At 35.8% G+C, this 15210-nt stretch overlaps 1 protein-coding gene across 12 annotated transcripts in view; it reads left to right on the top strand.

Annotated features, from left to right (window-relative positions):
* Window positions 1–14960, top strand: part of PCM1 (pericentriolar material 1) — a 46920-nt gene extending 31960 nt beyond the window's left edge. For 6 of the 12 annotated variants that reach the window (XM_075709681.1, XM_075709679.1, XM_075709676.1 and 3 more), the window contains 16 exons: window positions 220–276; window positions 1483–1655; window positions 1740–1868; window positions 2453–2573; window positions 2894–3031; window positions 3282–3415; window positions 4494–4628; window positions 5183–5380; window positions 7689–7748; window positions 9505–9643; window positions 10383–10531; window positions 11484–11553; window positions 12560–12810; window positions 13031–13123; window positions 13242–13365; window positions 14564–14960. In XM_075709681.1, the coding sequence (XP_075565796.1) occupies window positions 220–276; window positions 1483–1655; window positions 1740–1868; window positions 2453–2573; window positions 2894–3031; window positions 3282–3415; window positions 4494–4628; window positions 5183–5380; window positions 7689–7748; window positions 9505–9643; window positions 10383–10531; window positions 11484–11553; window positions 12560–12810; window positions 13031–13123; window positions 13242–13365; window positions 14564–14589 (1997 nt within the window). In that variant the 3' untranslated portion in view covers window positions 14590–14960. Of the gene's footprint in view, window positions 1–219; window positions 277–1482; window positions 1656–1739; window positions 1869–2452; window positions 2574–2893; window positions 3032–3281; window positions 3416–4493; window positions 4629–5182; window positions 5381–7688; window positions 7749–9504; window positions 9644–10382; window positions 10532–11483; window positions 11554–12559; window positions 12811–13030; window positions 13124–13241; window positions 13366–14563 lie in introns of those variants that run through there. The other 6 variants (XM_075709674.1, XM_075709677.1, XM_075709675.1 and 3 more) reach the window with 6 other exon arrangements.
* The last annotated feature ends 250 nt before the right edge of the window (window positions 14961–15210 follow it).

Below are 15210 nucleotides of genomic sequence, written 5' to 3'. Positions count from 1 at the left end.
GTAGCACGATGTACAGCTTTGTCAATGTAGCTGTGTCCACACTAAGAGCTGTTTATTGGTATATGTAATAAACTTTTACCAGTCAAGTTCTCACAATAAGCAGCTTCGATGTCATTTGGATGACTAAGCAGTCTTCCTCCTGCTGTTTTGTATAGACCCTGTCTTTATTTCTGGTGCGCATTTTTGTGTTTATCACTGTCTATCCCCACTTTCCTACAGCGCATGCTAGGAGAATTCTGCAGCAGTCTAACAGAAATGCATGCACTGAAGCGCCAGGTAATGCATTCACTGCTTAGCTTCAACAGTGTCCTATTTTTTTTTAGCTCTCTTAGCTTTGGTCCTATAACTCAGACTGTTTAACAGATGTTCAAAATTAGTACTATTGCAGCACCTTCTCTATAAACAAGGCAGGAGAAGTTACCTGTAATTTGCATGAAGTGCAATGATGCAAACTACTTTCAATTGTAATTGTGGAGGATGTGTTCATCATGTTCTTGGCTAGTCACAGTTACAAATGGAAAATACACAGGTAGATGCTAACACAAAAAAATTCAGTAGGCATTTTTAGTGTGTTTAAAAGCTACTATTACATTTTACTAGTGGGGGAGGGAAGCGATTTCTGGTGGCTTATTAAAGGTTGAAAAAGCTTGCCTGTATGCTTAAAAATACTCATAAACTATTTGCTGATAATCAGATTGCACAGTAGCGTTTGCTGTATTGCTAATAACTTCATTAACTCGAATACTAACAAATACGCATCTGTTAAACTAAGCTGAGTTTTCCAAATTTAACTTTTTTTTCCATTCAACACTTGCTAAAATATGTATGTAATAATTTAACTGTTGTGATGCAAGGATAATCCTTAATTTTCAAAGGCATGGAAGACTTATTAGGGAACACATTGTCTTCTCATATGTATGTAGTAGGGCTTAAGGGTAAGAGGTTTTCCGTGAGCCTCAGAAGTGATACTAGGCATCTATGAGAATGTAGGATTTATGCCTGTGTGGGAAGAAGTTGCTTTCTTGAATTCAGTCTAGAGCTTCCTTAATGTTGTTGCTTGTGTTGTAAAAGTGTGGACTACTTGTATTATATAAACTTGAAACCTCTGGCTGTCTTGTTTGAAATATCTTAGAACTCCATTTTCCGTATTGAACACCTATTCTGAAAGCAGCATTGTGATGTGCGCAATACTTTAATAAAGAACACTTTCTAAAGGTGTTGTTCAGAATTGTAAAGAAAGTTATTCCTATGAATGCTTTATATTTTATTTCATATATAAACGATTGCATAAAGTATTATTTCAGAATGTTTAAATCTTTGTTGCCCTTCAGAAAATTAGTAAGCCTTAAAAAACCAGCTATATAATGGAATCTACAATGATTGAGATATAATTTGTGTACCTCTAACTTGCATACCTAATAGGCAGCTGTCTTTCAACTGGATGCGTGACAAGAACTTAACAAGTTCCTTTTTTTTCTGCAGAAACCGGTAGTGATCTTTCTATGTTTGAAACTTTGCGAGACACAATTTATTCTGAAGTGGCAACTCTTATTTCTCAAAATGAGTCTCGTCCCCACTTCCTTATTGAACTTTTCCATGAGCTTCAGCTGCTAAATACAGATTACCTGAGGCAACGGGCTCTATATGCTTTACAGGTATGCACAAAATTGTGGATCTTGTGTATGAATCAAACAAGTCTTAGATCCTTTTTTACAGTATAGATTTACTATCTTTTCCAGGATATAGTGACCAGACATTTATCTGAGAACAACGAAAACCAGAAGTGCACAAAATCACTGAATTCTGCAACATGGATGGCATCAAATTCTGAACTCACTCCCAGTGAAAGCCTTGCTTCTACAGATGATGTAAGTTTTCAAGTTCGGAAGCTAGCTTACTGTCAGCTTTTCCTATCTCTTCAATTTACATGAGTGCTTGTGTACTGAAATATTCATACTAGCGACTGAATTTTCTAAAATTAATATCAATTTATACGGACTTTTCTAAACAAATGCAAGAGAATGCAGAAGTGATTAAATGTGGTAGGATTCTTGATGCTGGAAATAAGTGATGTGTCAGGGAGGAATAGAACATGGAGAGAGGCATAAATTGGAAACTGATACTCAAAAAGAGCCAAAATCATGTTGTGAGTAAGGTCAGGGCAAGTACTGATCACAAGATTCCCCAAAATTTTTTGCTTTTTTGTATGTAAGGAATCACTGATGCCTCTGTACAGTTTCTTAAGTGTTTTATAGTTGAAGTATTTGAAACAAACATGGTAGAATCACCTGATGGATTTGTATCCTGAAAGTAAGGTAGTTCCCCAGTCAGGCAGCCTGGTGACAAGTCCTGATACCACAGCCTGTGGCTGAAAAGAATTGCTGGCTTGTTGACACATCTTTGAGAGGATGGTGTGTTCCTGCTTTGTACTCAGTTGTTTGGTGATTTTTAGGAAACTTTTGGCAAGAACTTTTCTACAGAAGCATGTCAAGATTGTGAACAAAATGATGCAGACAATGGGAGTACTATGTCTACATCTTCAAATTTTGAACCCTTTGCCACTGATGACCTTGGTAAGAATCATGTCATTTACAATGTTCTAAGTGTTACTCCCTCCCTCCTAAAATGCCTGCAATTGTCTATGCTTAAGTAGTATGCTATTCTTTGATTTTTAGCACGTAATCACATGTTTTGTAAAACAACACTTAAAGGAAATTTGCCACTTGTGAAACACTTTGAGTTGATCAAAGTGTGTAATAAAATAACGTAACTCAACTGCAGTTGTATGTAGATTTTAAAACTTGCGGCTTTGAATTAATTTCTATTGTTGTTTACTTGTCTATCAATTAAACTTTTTTATTTAGATTAAAAGGTATTTTTATTCTAAATATAGGCAACACAGTGATTCACTTAGATCAAGCTTTGGCTAGGATGAGGGAATATGAGCGTATGAAAATTGAAGCTGAAAGTACCCTTGACTCTGAGGGCTGCTCTAGTAATTTTCAGGGTGCTTCTGCTGCTAAATTAGAAGGTATGCACATACATACATATTTTGCTTAGTTTTAGAAAATAATTATTCTAAATATCAAGAATTACTGAATTGGCTGACTTGTTTTCCTCTTCATTTATATTGAAAACTTAGCAAAGTTACAAAGGATCTTTACGTACTTAAGTAAATATGCTTTATTTTAAAAAAGCAAAATATATGGTTTTGAAACTGGTATTTCTTTAATAGTAATGTTGAATGACTTAAATGTCTTTTTTTTTTTTTTTTCAATGAGGTCCAAGTACTAGTGAATGTCTTCCTGTACCACAGTCAAATCAAGTTTCTGCTGTTCCATGTCCTCGTATAGATACTCAGCAGCTTGACCGGCAGATTAAAGCAATTATGAAAGAGGTCATTCCTTTTCTGAAGGTAAGAACTCTTTTCAATAATGTGTGAATTAGGAGAATAGGGAGAGGACCGGCATAATTGCATAGAACAACATTATTTAAAATGGATAACTTGCATTTTAGCAACAGCTGCCAATAAATATGTGTTAAGTTGCCAACCTTGCTGAGGATGAACTAAGGATTAAATACTCCAACAGAAAGATTCTGTGGAGTTTAATAGGAGAAAAATGGTAAGGTTTCTAGATTGCATAGGGCTGGGGACTTCACATCAAGAAGAATAGAGATTTCTTTCTTTGGAGCTGACCAAATCCAATAGAAATGTTTGAGAATGTACTTCTGAAATATTTGCTGCCTCTCAGCAAAGAGAACTGAGATAATTTTGATTAAAACTGTTACATGCAATGTAACTTGAGGTATTTTTGAAGACTAGCTCCAAGTTGTTGATTTTTAGCATTATTTTCTCCTGTTTACAAGTATCTTTAAAGTTGTTGAGAGCTTGTAAACTTCTGTGAATACAGAGGAGAAATGTGCTACTTTAAAGAAAGAGAAATAGTCACAGTTCATTCTTTGCAAGGTTAAAGAGCAGAGAAGATTGACTTGTAAGATGCTTAAGTCATCTCCCTGTTTCTTTTTATAGTATGCCCAGTATATAAGCTTAGGTTTGTTTAATAAGGTACTTGGTTGATACTAGTTTTAAAGACTCTGTATATTGTTGACATGCCACAGTCTCAGTGCCTGAAGGCTTCTGTTTTGTTTGCAGTTTTAAGGAAGCTTACAACAGTAGATATCTTAACATGCACCCTAATACACTTGAGTACACAACCACGATAGATATCTTAGTTTGTCCAAAGGTTAAAAGATGGCATGTACTAATGTATTGGAAAAGTGAGATAAAGCTTTGTGTGTTGTGGCCAATCATTCATTAATGAAGCATGGTATCTGCTATAACTGTGTTAGTTTGTTTCGCGAGGTGGGTTAGGACTTGTTCATGGAGTGCTGTTCCTTCAGTGGACAGGTGATTTTTTTATAAATGAATTTCAGTATTTGAGTTGATGGCTATTTTAAGTGGTAACTAAGCTTATTCTGTGATACTTGTTTAGGAACACATGGATGAAGTATGCTCTTCTCAATTACTGACATCAGTAAGACGTATGGTCTTGACTCTTACACAACAAAATGATGAAAGTAAAGAATTTGTGAAGTTCTTTCATAAGCAGCTTGGCAGTATACTTCAGGTTAGTAGTTTTTCAGTGTTGTTTTGCAACACTATTGCAACTTGAACAATGAGCAACAGATAAACCAGCTTACCTGAAGTTATATTTTACAATTTCAGTAGTATAGCTGCTGTTCTCCTTCAGCTTTGATACAGCAATGAGGTATCACCTTGTTTCCTAAAATTAAAGCTTTACCATACACAGAACTTAGTTTCCATCACTGCCAGATAGTGAGAGGTGTATCTCCTGCCTGTGGCTGTCTTCAAGGAGAGCTCTGGTGGTGCTCTTTGTGGACATTTTTTGTAAATTCCTGAAAATCAACAGGCTGCTCTTTTCTTTCTTCCTCTTTTTTTTTCTCTACAAGCATAGAGTTTAAATCAGTAACTTCATAAGTTCTGTGTTGTGTGACTGGAGATTCTACTTAAAATCTGTTCAAGACACTAAACCATATTTTTTAAAAAAGTATGAGCTATTGTATACCTAACTAATTTTGAGTTGTTAGGAATATGACAAGTACTTAGTCTTGGAAGTTTGAAAGCCTGTTTGAAAAACTGAAGAACTATTTCTCTTCACAGGATTCACTGGCGAAATTTGCTGGTAGAAAATTAAAAGATTGTGGGGAGGATCTTCTTGTGGAGATCTCTGAAGTGTTATTTAATGAACTAGCCTTTTTTAAACTCATGCAAGACTTGGACAACAACAGTATTTCTGTAAAACAGAGATGTAAAAGAAAAATAGAAACTACTGAAGTGATACAGTCTTACGCTAAAGAGGTTTGTTTTATTTTTAAAACATGTAGCTTTTCTGAGTTTCCTAAATACCTGCATTTCCTACACTACTTTGATTACCTTAGTTATATGTTGTATATATGGTTTGTTGTTTGGGGTTTTTTTTTAATAAATTAGTGCTGTGTAGTCACAGTATTTCTTGTGTAGAAGCATGAACTAGTTTTCCTCAGTAAGGGAGACATCAGGAAGGTGAGTATCTGTTACAGATATCTAATTGTGTAGGCTTTATGTTGGTAATTCAGAGGAAATGTGTTTTAATGGTTATATGTGCACATAGGAAAGAATAGTCAAGTGTTGAAACAGTATTAACATCTGGGGCCATTGAGTAGTTGCTTTGGTTTAACCCCAGCCAGCAGCTAAGCACCACACAGCCACTTGCTCACTCCCCCTCAGTGGGATGGGAGAGAGAACTGGAAGGGTAAAAGTGAGAAAACTCGTGGGTTGAGATAAAGACAGTTTAACAGGTAAAAGAAAAACCACACATGCAAGCAAAGCAAAACAAGGAATTCGTTCCCACCTTCCCATCGGCAGGCAGGTGTTCAGCCATCTCCAGGAAAGCAGGGCTCCATCACGTGAAATGGTTACTTGGGAAGGCAAACGCCATCGCTCCAAATGTTCCCCCGCCTTCCTTCTTCTTCCCCCAGCTTTATATGCTGAGCATGATGTCATATGGTATGGAATCCCTTTGGTGAGTTGGGGTCAGCTGTCCCAGCTGTGTCCCCTCCCAACTTCTTGTGCACACCCAGGCTACTCACTGGTGGGGTGGTGTGAGAAGCAGAAAGGCCTTGACTCTGTGTAAGCACTGCTCAGCAGTAACAAAAACACCCCTGTATTATCAACAGGGTTGTCAGCACAAAACCAAAACATAGCCCCATACCAGCTGCTGTGCAGAAATTTAACTCTATCCCAGCTAAATATTTTGACATGCATGGGTCCCAGTTGATCATCTCTCCAGTTATGCCTACAGCTTTCCTTGCAGTACCTTAGTTAGGCACCATCTTTGTCTAACTTGAATAAGTCCTATGAAGTCATCAAATAGTTGGCTTGTTGTCATACGTAGAAAGTATTACTTTCTTGGAGTATAAAATATATATAAACTTTTCAGGAATATTTGAGACTGTAGTACATCATCTGCTCTAACAAAGCAAGTTCTGTTTGGTTTTCCCACCATTTACATAATTAAAGATGTTGCATCACCATTTTTAATTTTAGTATTGCAGTTTTTAGGAACAGAGCTTTTTTTAAGTTATGTGAAGTGTTTACAAAAGAAACACTAAACCAGATCATATTCATATACTTAAATTGGTCAAGTATCTACCTCAGTGTTTCTTCTTGTATAGTACAGCTATGACTTCAGTGTCCTTTCAGCTTTCTTTTAGAAACATAAATACCAAAGCAAACCCATAACTCATTCTTATTTTAAAATGTCAATGGAAGATACTTTGTGCAGTGCTGTAAGTAGTTTTAAGCATATCATCAGCTACATTTTCAAGATAGTTCAACTTAAATATACCAGTAACATGGCTAGTGTGAGAGAGGCTGCGGAGTGCCTTGTAAAGGTCTAGAGAAACACTCTGAATCCAGAAGGATTTGGACATGACTTCCTATTTTATCTGAAGTTGCTCATTGGGTCTTTGTTATGTAAAGGATTGGTTTATATGCTGCTATGAGAATGCATGGAGCCAACTTAGATCTGGCATTTCTTCTCTTCTCCTGGAAGACAGAATTAGGGTTAAGGTCAATGTTTGCCTTGTTGCTGTGGCATCAGTTCAGGTTCAACACAGCCAGAGATGAGCCAGAACTGGTAGGTCCTGGTTACTTTGTACAGACCCGTGTAATTATCTATGGTCTTCTCACAGCTTCCAGATCTGGTATCCTGATGCAGGCACATCTGATCTTGCTTGATTTTGTGGCTATCTTGAGTCCAGTAAGCTAACTGGTTTTAGGTTCCACACTGTAAAACATAGCGCTCTGTCTTGACCAGAGCTGGTATATCTAATTCTGTATGTTAAATATGATTCAACCACAGACTGGAGAATTAGCCCATGTGAACATAATTGTTTAAATAAGAAGGGCTAGCACAGTTTTTTGTAATGTTTTGCATCTCTAAAATTTTGAAGACATCTGTGTAAACACCTCTATAGTATAGAAGTCCCTGTGGCTTACTGCTGTTTTGAGATAGCAATTCTTGGCAAGATTGGCATTTCGGCCAGGCTTTCACGAAGCCCTAGTTTGGTTCAGTATTTCAAAGTTACTTCAGTTTAGAATTGAAGACAGTTTGTGTTTCTTCTAGGCAAAAAAAGGTCTCCAGGTGGATGTTTGTTCATCTGCTGAAGATGTCGATGAGGACAAAGTATGTTTATGCTTCTCAACTGTCTTTACTCCTCAGATAATTTCACAGATCACTTAGTCTTACTGTTGCCTGTCATAAATCCCGTATCTGTAAGCAGCCCATTTCTTAATGTTTATAGATTTATTAAACATCATGGGGTTTTGTTATTTTCAGTGATTTACTTTCTCAAAGTAACAAAGTAAATTATAATTTCCCTTTTTTCAATTTGAGTTGATGGTCTGGGAAATGACTACCAAAAAGTCAGCCTTCATCAATAAGTCTTTGCTATTACATGCATTCAGTAAACACGACTTGGATATCAGTTCCTTGGTTGGTCTTGGTTTTTTATTCCTGTTTCTACTGCAGAGCCATTACCAGCATAAAGACTGTTTGATGCATTTCTTACAAAATATTATCTTGTTACCTTTCAAGAAGTGCATTCAGATCAACAAAGATAGTATTAAAGATGCTTTTCTACTTATTGTTGGTGACCTTTATGTAAAAGAAATAATTTGTGATACTTGCTGAGCAGCTTTAGGGTAGGATCTTGCTTTTCCTTTTAGTATTCGTTTTCTGTATTTTAAAGAAAAAAGAAAAGACTTGTTCTGAACGTATTTTTTGTGGGATGTGGTCTGAGGCTGTGCCTGTATTCTCAGCTCAGAGCATTGAGAATGAAGTCATACACTGAAGAATTAAATAACAAGGACAGTAAATAGAGATGGTGCTCAACTATTTCAGCAATTAAGATTTTCTTTTTTAATGGTATGGAGTAAATTGTTTTACTTTTCATCTTAAGGAGCAGGCAGATGTTCTGAGTTGGGGCACAGGTCTTTTCCAACCCAAACGATTCTAGGATTCTATGGTATTTGAGGTCCTCAGAGTCAAAGTCTGAGTGTTAAATGTTAGCGCCCAAAAATTCTCCCTTTTCTCTTTGTTTTGAAAACCACTAAAATCATTGTGTTTGGGGAGAGGGGTTGTATATGAAGTTTTGTATTTTCTGCTGCAATGTTCAGCTTTTTCCAACCAAGGGAAAGATATAGGTAATGTACTAAGAATGTTGGATGCTTTCATAAAAGGGCATAGGCATACGTGTAGGCATGTATGGGCATAGAGTCAGTGCTTGGTTCAAGGGCTTAGAGCTTCTGTCACACTGCTTTGGAAGTACAAGTGGGAAGCTATATATCAGTTATGGTTGCTGTAGTGTACAAGAGTCCTTTCAAGATTTGGAGCCAAACTCAGGGCTTTACTTGGTGTTCATATAGACTGAGCAGAATTTTCTCACTCAAGGTATTTAGCAAATCATTCAGCAGAGAAACTGCTGAATAGCTATTGCTAAAGAAATGAGAAGCTGCAGTTAGGAATATTCCTAATTTTTACTAGAGATCATTTAGGAGAAGCAGGGAAGTTGCTAGAAGGTAATAATGCAGGTGTGTCTTTCTTCTTAATAATAACAAATCTCATTTAAAGAATTTTTTTTTTTTAAAGCTAGCATGCTGATCAGTGTGAACCTTTTCAGATAATGAAATTCTCAGTTATGATGCCCTTGATAGCTATGTCTGAACAGCGCATGATCTCTTCTAGCAGGTTCTGATGCTCTGTTTCAGGAGTAGCTTTCCAGTATTCATTTCAAGGCCTTAAGAACTATGTAAAACATTAATTTTTAGTCTGTGGATTTTTTTTATTTTTGAAAAACAAAGGTGACTCCTTGATGCAGAAACCATAACTTAGTCTTTAGATAAACAAACATGGAATTGCACAGTATTCCTTGTTTTCCTAGGACAAGGATGAGACTGAAACTGTTAAACAAGTACAGAACTCGGAAATGTATGATGGTAATGGAGTTCCTGATAGTATTAGGTCTGATGCATCTGATCAAGAGGAAGATGAGGAAAGTGAAAGCGGTCCAGTGGCAATAAGTAAGTGATTTTTATATAGCTCATTACTCAATGCTTTCACTAGTTTTGACCAACTAATTTTACAACAGGGTTTGCATGAAGTACTGCTGTGTAACACCTTCTCTCACAGATTATCTAGACAGGTCTTTTCCAGTGAAAGTTTTCCAGTACAGTATTTACCAGTATTGTGTCAAGGATTAAACATTCCAATTAAAGGAGCTTTTTCTCTTTGTAATAAGTAGATCTGTAAAAACACGTTAGAATCAGATTCATTGTTTAAGTTACATACCCTGTCTCAGCTAAACTTGAAGTTTCTCAACCTTTAACCTGAATGATGTGAAAGCTGCTGAAATTTTATGCAGTTTTTCATTTAAATGATGATATTTTTTTTAATATGCTTCTACTTAAGCTTGCATAATTTTTAATAATTTTTTTGTCCTGTTTGTTGTCTTGCACCAACTACTCATGGCTTGGTTTCCCTTATATTTACATTCTTCACACCAACTTGTTTAATAACTTAGATATTTCATACCAACACCCTGGTGTTTGTTCATAATATAGTTTGTGGAGCTTATGGATCTTTGAAAGTTGTCATCACTCTATCTTAATTTCAAAGAATGTTTTGATATAAGAGTTATAACTGATCATTGCAGTAAATTCCCAAAAGGGATTTGGATTTTGCAGCCTGACTTTTACTCTGTCAGCTTCTGTCAATATGTAAATCCAATATGAAGGTGGTTTTACATTGATTTGCCTTCAGGTTTATCAAAAGCAGAAACCCAAGCTCTGACTAACTATGGCAGTGGAGAAGATGAGAATGAAGATGAAGAAATAGAATTTGAGGAAGGACCTGTTGATGTGCAGACATCACTACAAGCCAGCAGTGAAACAACAACTGAAAATGAACAGGTATCATCACAGTTGTAAATGCAGAACAAACCTAAGCCAGTGCACAGCTTTTCAGCAGATATTTGTACGTACTTAAGTTTTTCTTGTTGCACTGGTTTCATACTAACAAAACTAGAAGAATGATACAAGAAATTACATGAAAGCAATAGATGCTACATACAAAATGCAGCATTCCCCACCTGAATTTATTATTGGTATAGCTGATGCCAAAATGGATGGACACAGACAAAACTAATGTTTAAATCTGCTATTAGAAAATGTTAAGCTGCAGAAGAAAAGATAAACTTTCAAAAAAGCATTATGTTTTAAACTGTTAACTGGTTCTTCCTCTGTTTGCTGACATCGAGCTCTAATTGGGCTTTCCTTTGCAGAAGCCATTTACTCTTGTATTCTAGCAATGTCTTTGATTTGTCTTTCCTCTGTACCATATAATATTTTTTTCTAGAACAATGGTAAAATGTTATTGGCTGCTACTGTCATGTCACTGTTAGTTTTCTTACAAACATTTGGATGGGTGTGACCTGGTTCTGGAGACTTGTCAGTTCTTTACATTTCAGTAAATAAGATTGACTTCTGAATCTTTTGAAACTTTGCTTTACTCAACAGGTATTAACATTACACAAGATGTAACTAGAACATTTTACTTTAAAGGCTAAAACAACAGATCTTTTCAGTGGAACCGAAGAGTTTACCTGGGAACTACTATAGTGAAAAGAAAATTAAATGTTCAGATAAAACACACATATCAGTGTTGAGTTTCTTAAAGTGTTTATTAACTAGCTGATGAATAGAGAGTAGAACTTGCTGTCTTTATTTCAAACTAGTGAAAAGACAAAGACGTGGAGCAAGTGTACAGTGTGTTTCTAGTATAGCAAAGAAGAGTAAATGAGGCAATAAGCTGTGAAGCTGATTAGTAGAATTTGTTCTAACTTGTTTTCACCTTCCCCAATAGGCTTCAAACCAAGAACTGAGTAAGACAAAAAGCAGTGAGATTTTGTCATCAGAACAAGAATCTGTTAAAGGTAAGCCCCATATGCAGTAACTGAGAGATTAACACTTCTATATGAATTTGCATACTGTGAGAATTATCTTGGACAGTGCCTGTGATATAAGTAATTAAGAGGAAGATGATCAAATTTGCAAGAGTTTACTGGGCTGTTTTTTTTCATGGAACCATTGTCAGTTGACTAGATAACATCTGTGTTGATACAGACACAGCAAACCTTTTAAAGAGGAATCCTGGAATAATCTTACCTACACAGAGGTGGTTTTGATGCTTGACAATGGCATGAATTTCAGTTTATTTTTGCAGCACTTGGCACACAACTGTAGCAGAGTTAATTTTTCTGTTACAGTATTTTGATGTTTAGATTTGTCTAGTATTTTTTTTTCTGCTACTACCATTTACTAGCAATTGAAATCACTTTATATTTTAAAGATCTATTTCTGTGAGTAATGCTGTGTTGTAACTGATTAAGAACTGAGAAATCATGTTCTGTCAAAAGACAGAAACACTACCGGATGGTATGAATGTTACTTCTAATCTAAATGCTGTTACCACCTTCTCTTCCTGGTTTTTTTTCTGATGCAAATACTGGGTCTTGGTCATTTTTTGTAGTCTAAAAGCAGTAGTTGAGTAGATCCTGTGTTGCCACAAGAACGTGGCAAAATGTTAAGGAATTTATTGTTCTGTGTTATATCTCTTTATACCTAGAATGAATATTTTACAGTAGGTCATACAGTTCTGGAAGTTGTTTTTTGGTGTTTTCTTTCTAAGAAAGCTGTATCAAGTCAGAAATTTTTAAGTCACATACTATCTTGTGATAATTGCTGATACTTAAGTGTATGAGAGTACGAATAACTGATGTTTTATTTCAATCAGCTTTGTGTTGATCTGAGAGACTATAATTCACTTGCGTTGTTCATTTGTAGCTTTGGATCATAATTTGTGAAAAAAAAATCTGGGATTGCTTTATGTTCAGAATCTTTTTCTATCTTTACCTAGCTAAAATAGTTTTGTGGTTTTAGGTGAACAAGATGTGGCCATAATTTTGCCTCATCACCTCAATGTCATGGAGAATACACCACCTTTAACAGTCAGTACCCCAGAATCCTTTACAACAGCCAGTAAGAAAACAGAAGAATCAAGCTCATCTTTACCAGTAAATGAAACTCAAACACTAGATACAACATGTGTAGGAAACAAATCTGCTGCAAGTTCTGAAAGCTCCATGGCTGGCAGCCCTGATACGGAGTCACCTGTGTTAGTGAATGAATATGTGCGTATATTTCAGTTAAGATACATGCAAGAGAAATGAGAAGCTTTGTTCTATTTCAGTGTTATTTCTGTCTTCCAGTCTTGTTCAGTTTTCATCTGCAAATTTGATGTGGGCATTGTTTTATGATGTACTGTATTGTAATAGTAAAAAAATGTAGTTTTGGAGTGAAAATAAATTGAAGTAGCATTATTCTCTTAAATGTCACTATTTTTATTAACAGGAAGGTGGTTCTGGAAATGTAAGTCAAAAATCTGATGAAGATGACTTTGTGAAAGTTGAAGACTTGCCCCTTAAACTTGCAGTATATTCAGAGGTATTTTGCTATTGTTTGTGGGGTTGCTGTTTAGAAGTGCACACCCTAAATGTCTTAATTATCTAGACAGCAGTAAGAATTATCCAGAATTTTGAGTTTTGCTTTATCTGTTACAAAGGCAGATTTAATGAAGAAAAAGGCAATGGAGGCCCAAACCAACAGTTTGTCTCATGAATTACTGGATGGAGGTGGAGCTCAAGGTCAAGAATTAGCAGGAGATGCCCAAACTTTGAAAGAACCTGGTAAAGATTATTTTCTAAATCCTCTACACCTACTTGGAAAATGCTCTGGAATGGCATAGAATTTAAATATCTTGTTATCACTTACTGAAGTAAGCAGTTATCACAGTGCTGAAAGAATATCCTTTTTTGTTACCATGCATTTGAAAATGATGTATTGATATGAAGTGATTTTTGCCTTCCGTGTTTCTTCTATATACTTCTGTGGCTAAGAGTCATAAAAGTTAACATACGTAAAATGCATGTTATAACTTAATGGTTTTGAAACTTATTAAAATGGAATAGTATTTTTGTTTCTTGTTACACAAGCTTGGGTTTAATGATATTGTAAATTCTAATTGCTATTAGCTGATTTAATAATGCTCAATATAATTTGCTGGCAGACTCTTCAGTGGTTTTGTAATAGAAAAGGTCAAGAGACTTTTCAGAATAGTAAAATATCTATTCAGGGAAAAGAAAACTATTTTTCATATGAAGCATACCATGAGGTAGAAAAAACTTTTAAGTATGACAGCAATAAAGATTTGTCACTTTCATGAAACAGTATTTATGCAGCTACAAAAACTTAATGCAGGTCAAAGAAACTTTCCTTTTTTTAATATAATGTTGATATTGTGACACAAGTAATGACATTAGAGGCTTCTGTTCCATTGTTAGGCTCATAGTTCTCCAGTGGAGGGTATAGTAATGGCATATATAAATGCATGAACTGGGTATTCTGAGGGCAGTAGTTTTCTGCTAGTGTAGCTATTTCCAATTCCTCAAACCGTATAAGCTGATGAAAATGCTTTTTTCTAATGCAGCTGTAGTGACAGTGTAGGATTTTCCGGAGTAGAGTGTGAAGGAAGGTGCTATCTTTCCTTCCATTTCATTCACTGCCCATCTCCATTCTGCTTGTCATAGCTATGTTAACAGAAGTCTGTTGTGTCAGTTTGGTGAATACTGATGCATATGCCTGGTGTGGGCACAGTGGCTAAGAATGCCATGGCACACAAAATCGGTAGCTAGCAACCAAGCCATTCTTTGTCTGTGCATAGCTGTTCAAGTAAGCCATGGCTCCAAATGCATGTGAAGAAAAGGTGAGGATGAAATATTTCATCAAGGTGCTTTAATGGGTACTTACAAGGAACTGAAATGTGTTCGAGAGCTGTTTGACGTCTTGCAGCTGTTAGACAATAATGATTATACTCTTATTTTACAGAAACTTTTGGAGCTCAAAGTGCATGAGAATAACCTGAAGATATCTGCATTTATAAACTCCATGTATACAAATGCATATAGAAGATCAGCACTAATTTCCCAGAATTCTGGAAGTGTATAAAAATGTAAAATTTTTGACACACTGCATCTTAGGATAGGTATGCTAAATTCTGCCTGTGGCAGTTTGAACAGCTGGAACTGAATCCTCTTCTATTCAGTTTTGCTGCACTGTTCTTTTTCTGTCTTAATCTTTTTTTATTTTTTATTGTGACTTGTTTAGTAATTTTAAAATTGTAGTTTTAAATAAAGTTTTGACTTGTCTGTAAATTCGTCTTTTGAAAAATTTTCCTCTGACTTACAAAACGGTATGCAGAGTTTGTTGTTGGAAGTTAACTGACTTTAAGTGTTGGCATGCTTGTAGCAGTTTGTTACTCCTCTTCAGAGAACCACTGCTAACTTTCCTGGGACAAGAGACTCTTGTCCCACTAAGCTTTTCCATCCTACAGTATGAGGTGTAGACACAGTACATACCTACATGTTGCCTTTGTAGCCTATGTATAGCTAGTCTGTTTTTAAAAAAAAAAAAAAAAAGTGTTCATGGCCTGTGGAATTCATTTCTGTCAGCACATTTACCTGAAGTGAATACTC

This window comes from Pelecanus crispus, chromosome 4 (assembly GCF_030463565.1).
Source record: "Pelecanus crispus isolate bPelCri1 chromosome 4, bPelCri1.pri, whole genome shotgun sequence".
Taxonomy (NCBI): Eukaryota; Metazoa; Chordata; class Aves; order Pelecaniformes; family Pelecanidae; genus Pelecanus; species Pelecanus crispus.
The sequence above is the reverse complement of the archived record's forward strand: the minus strand, read 5'-3'. Positions and strand labels throughout refer to the sequence as shown.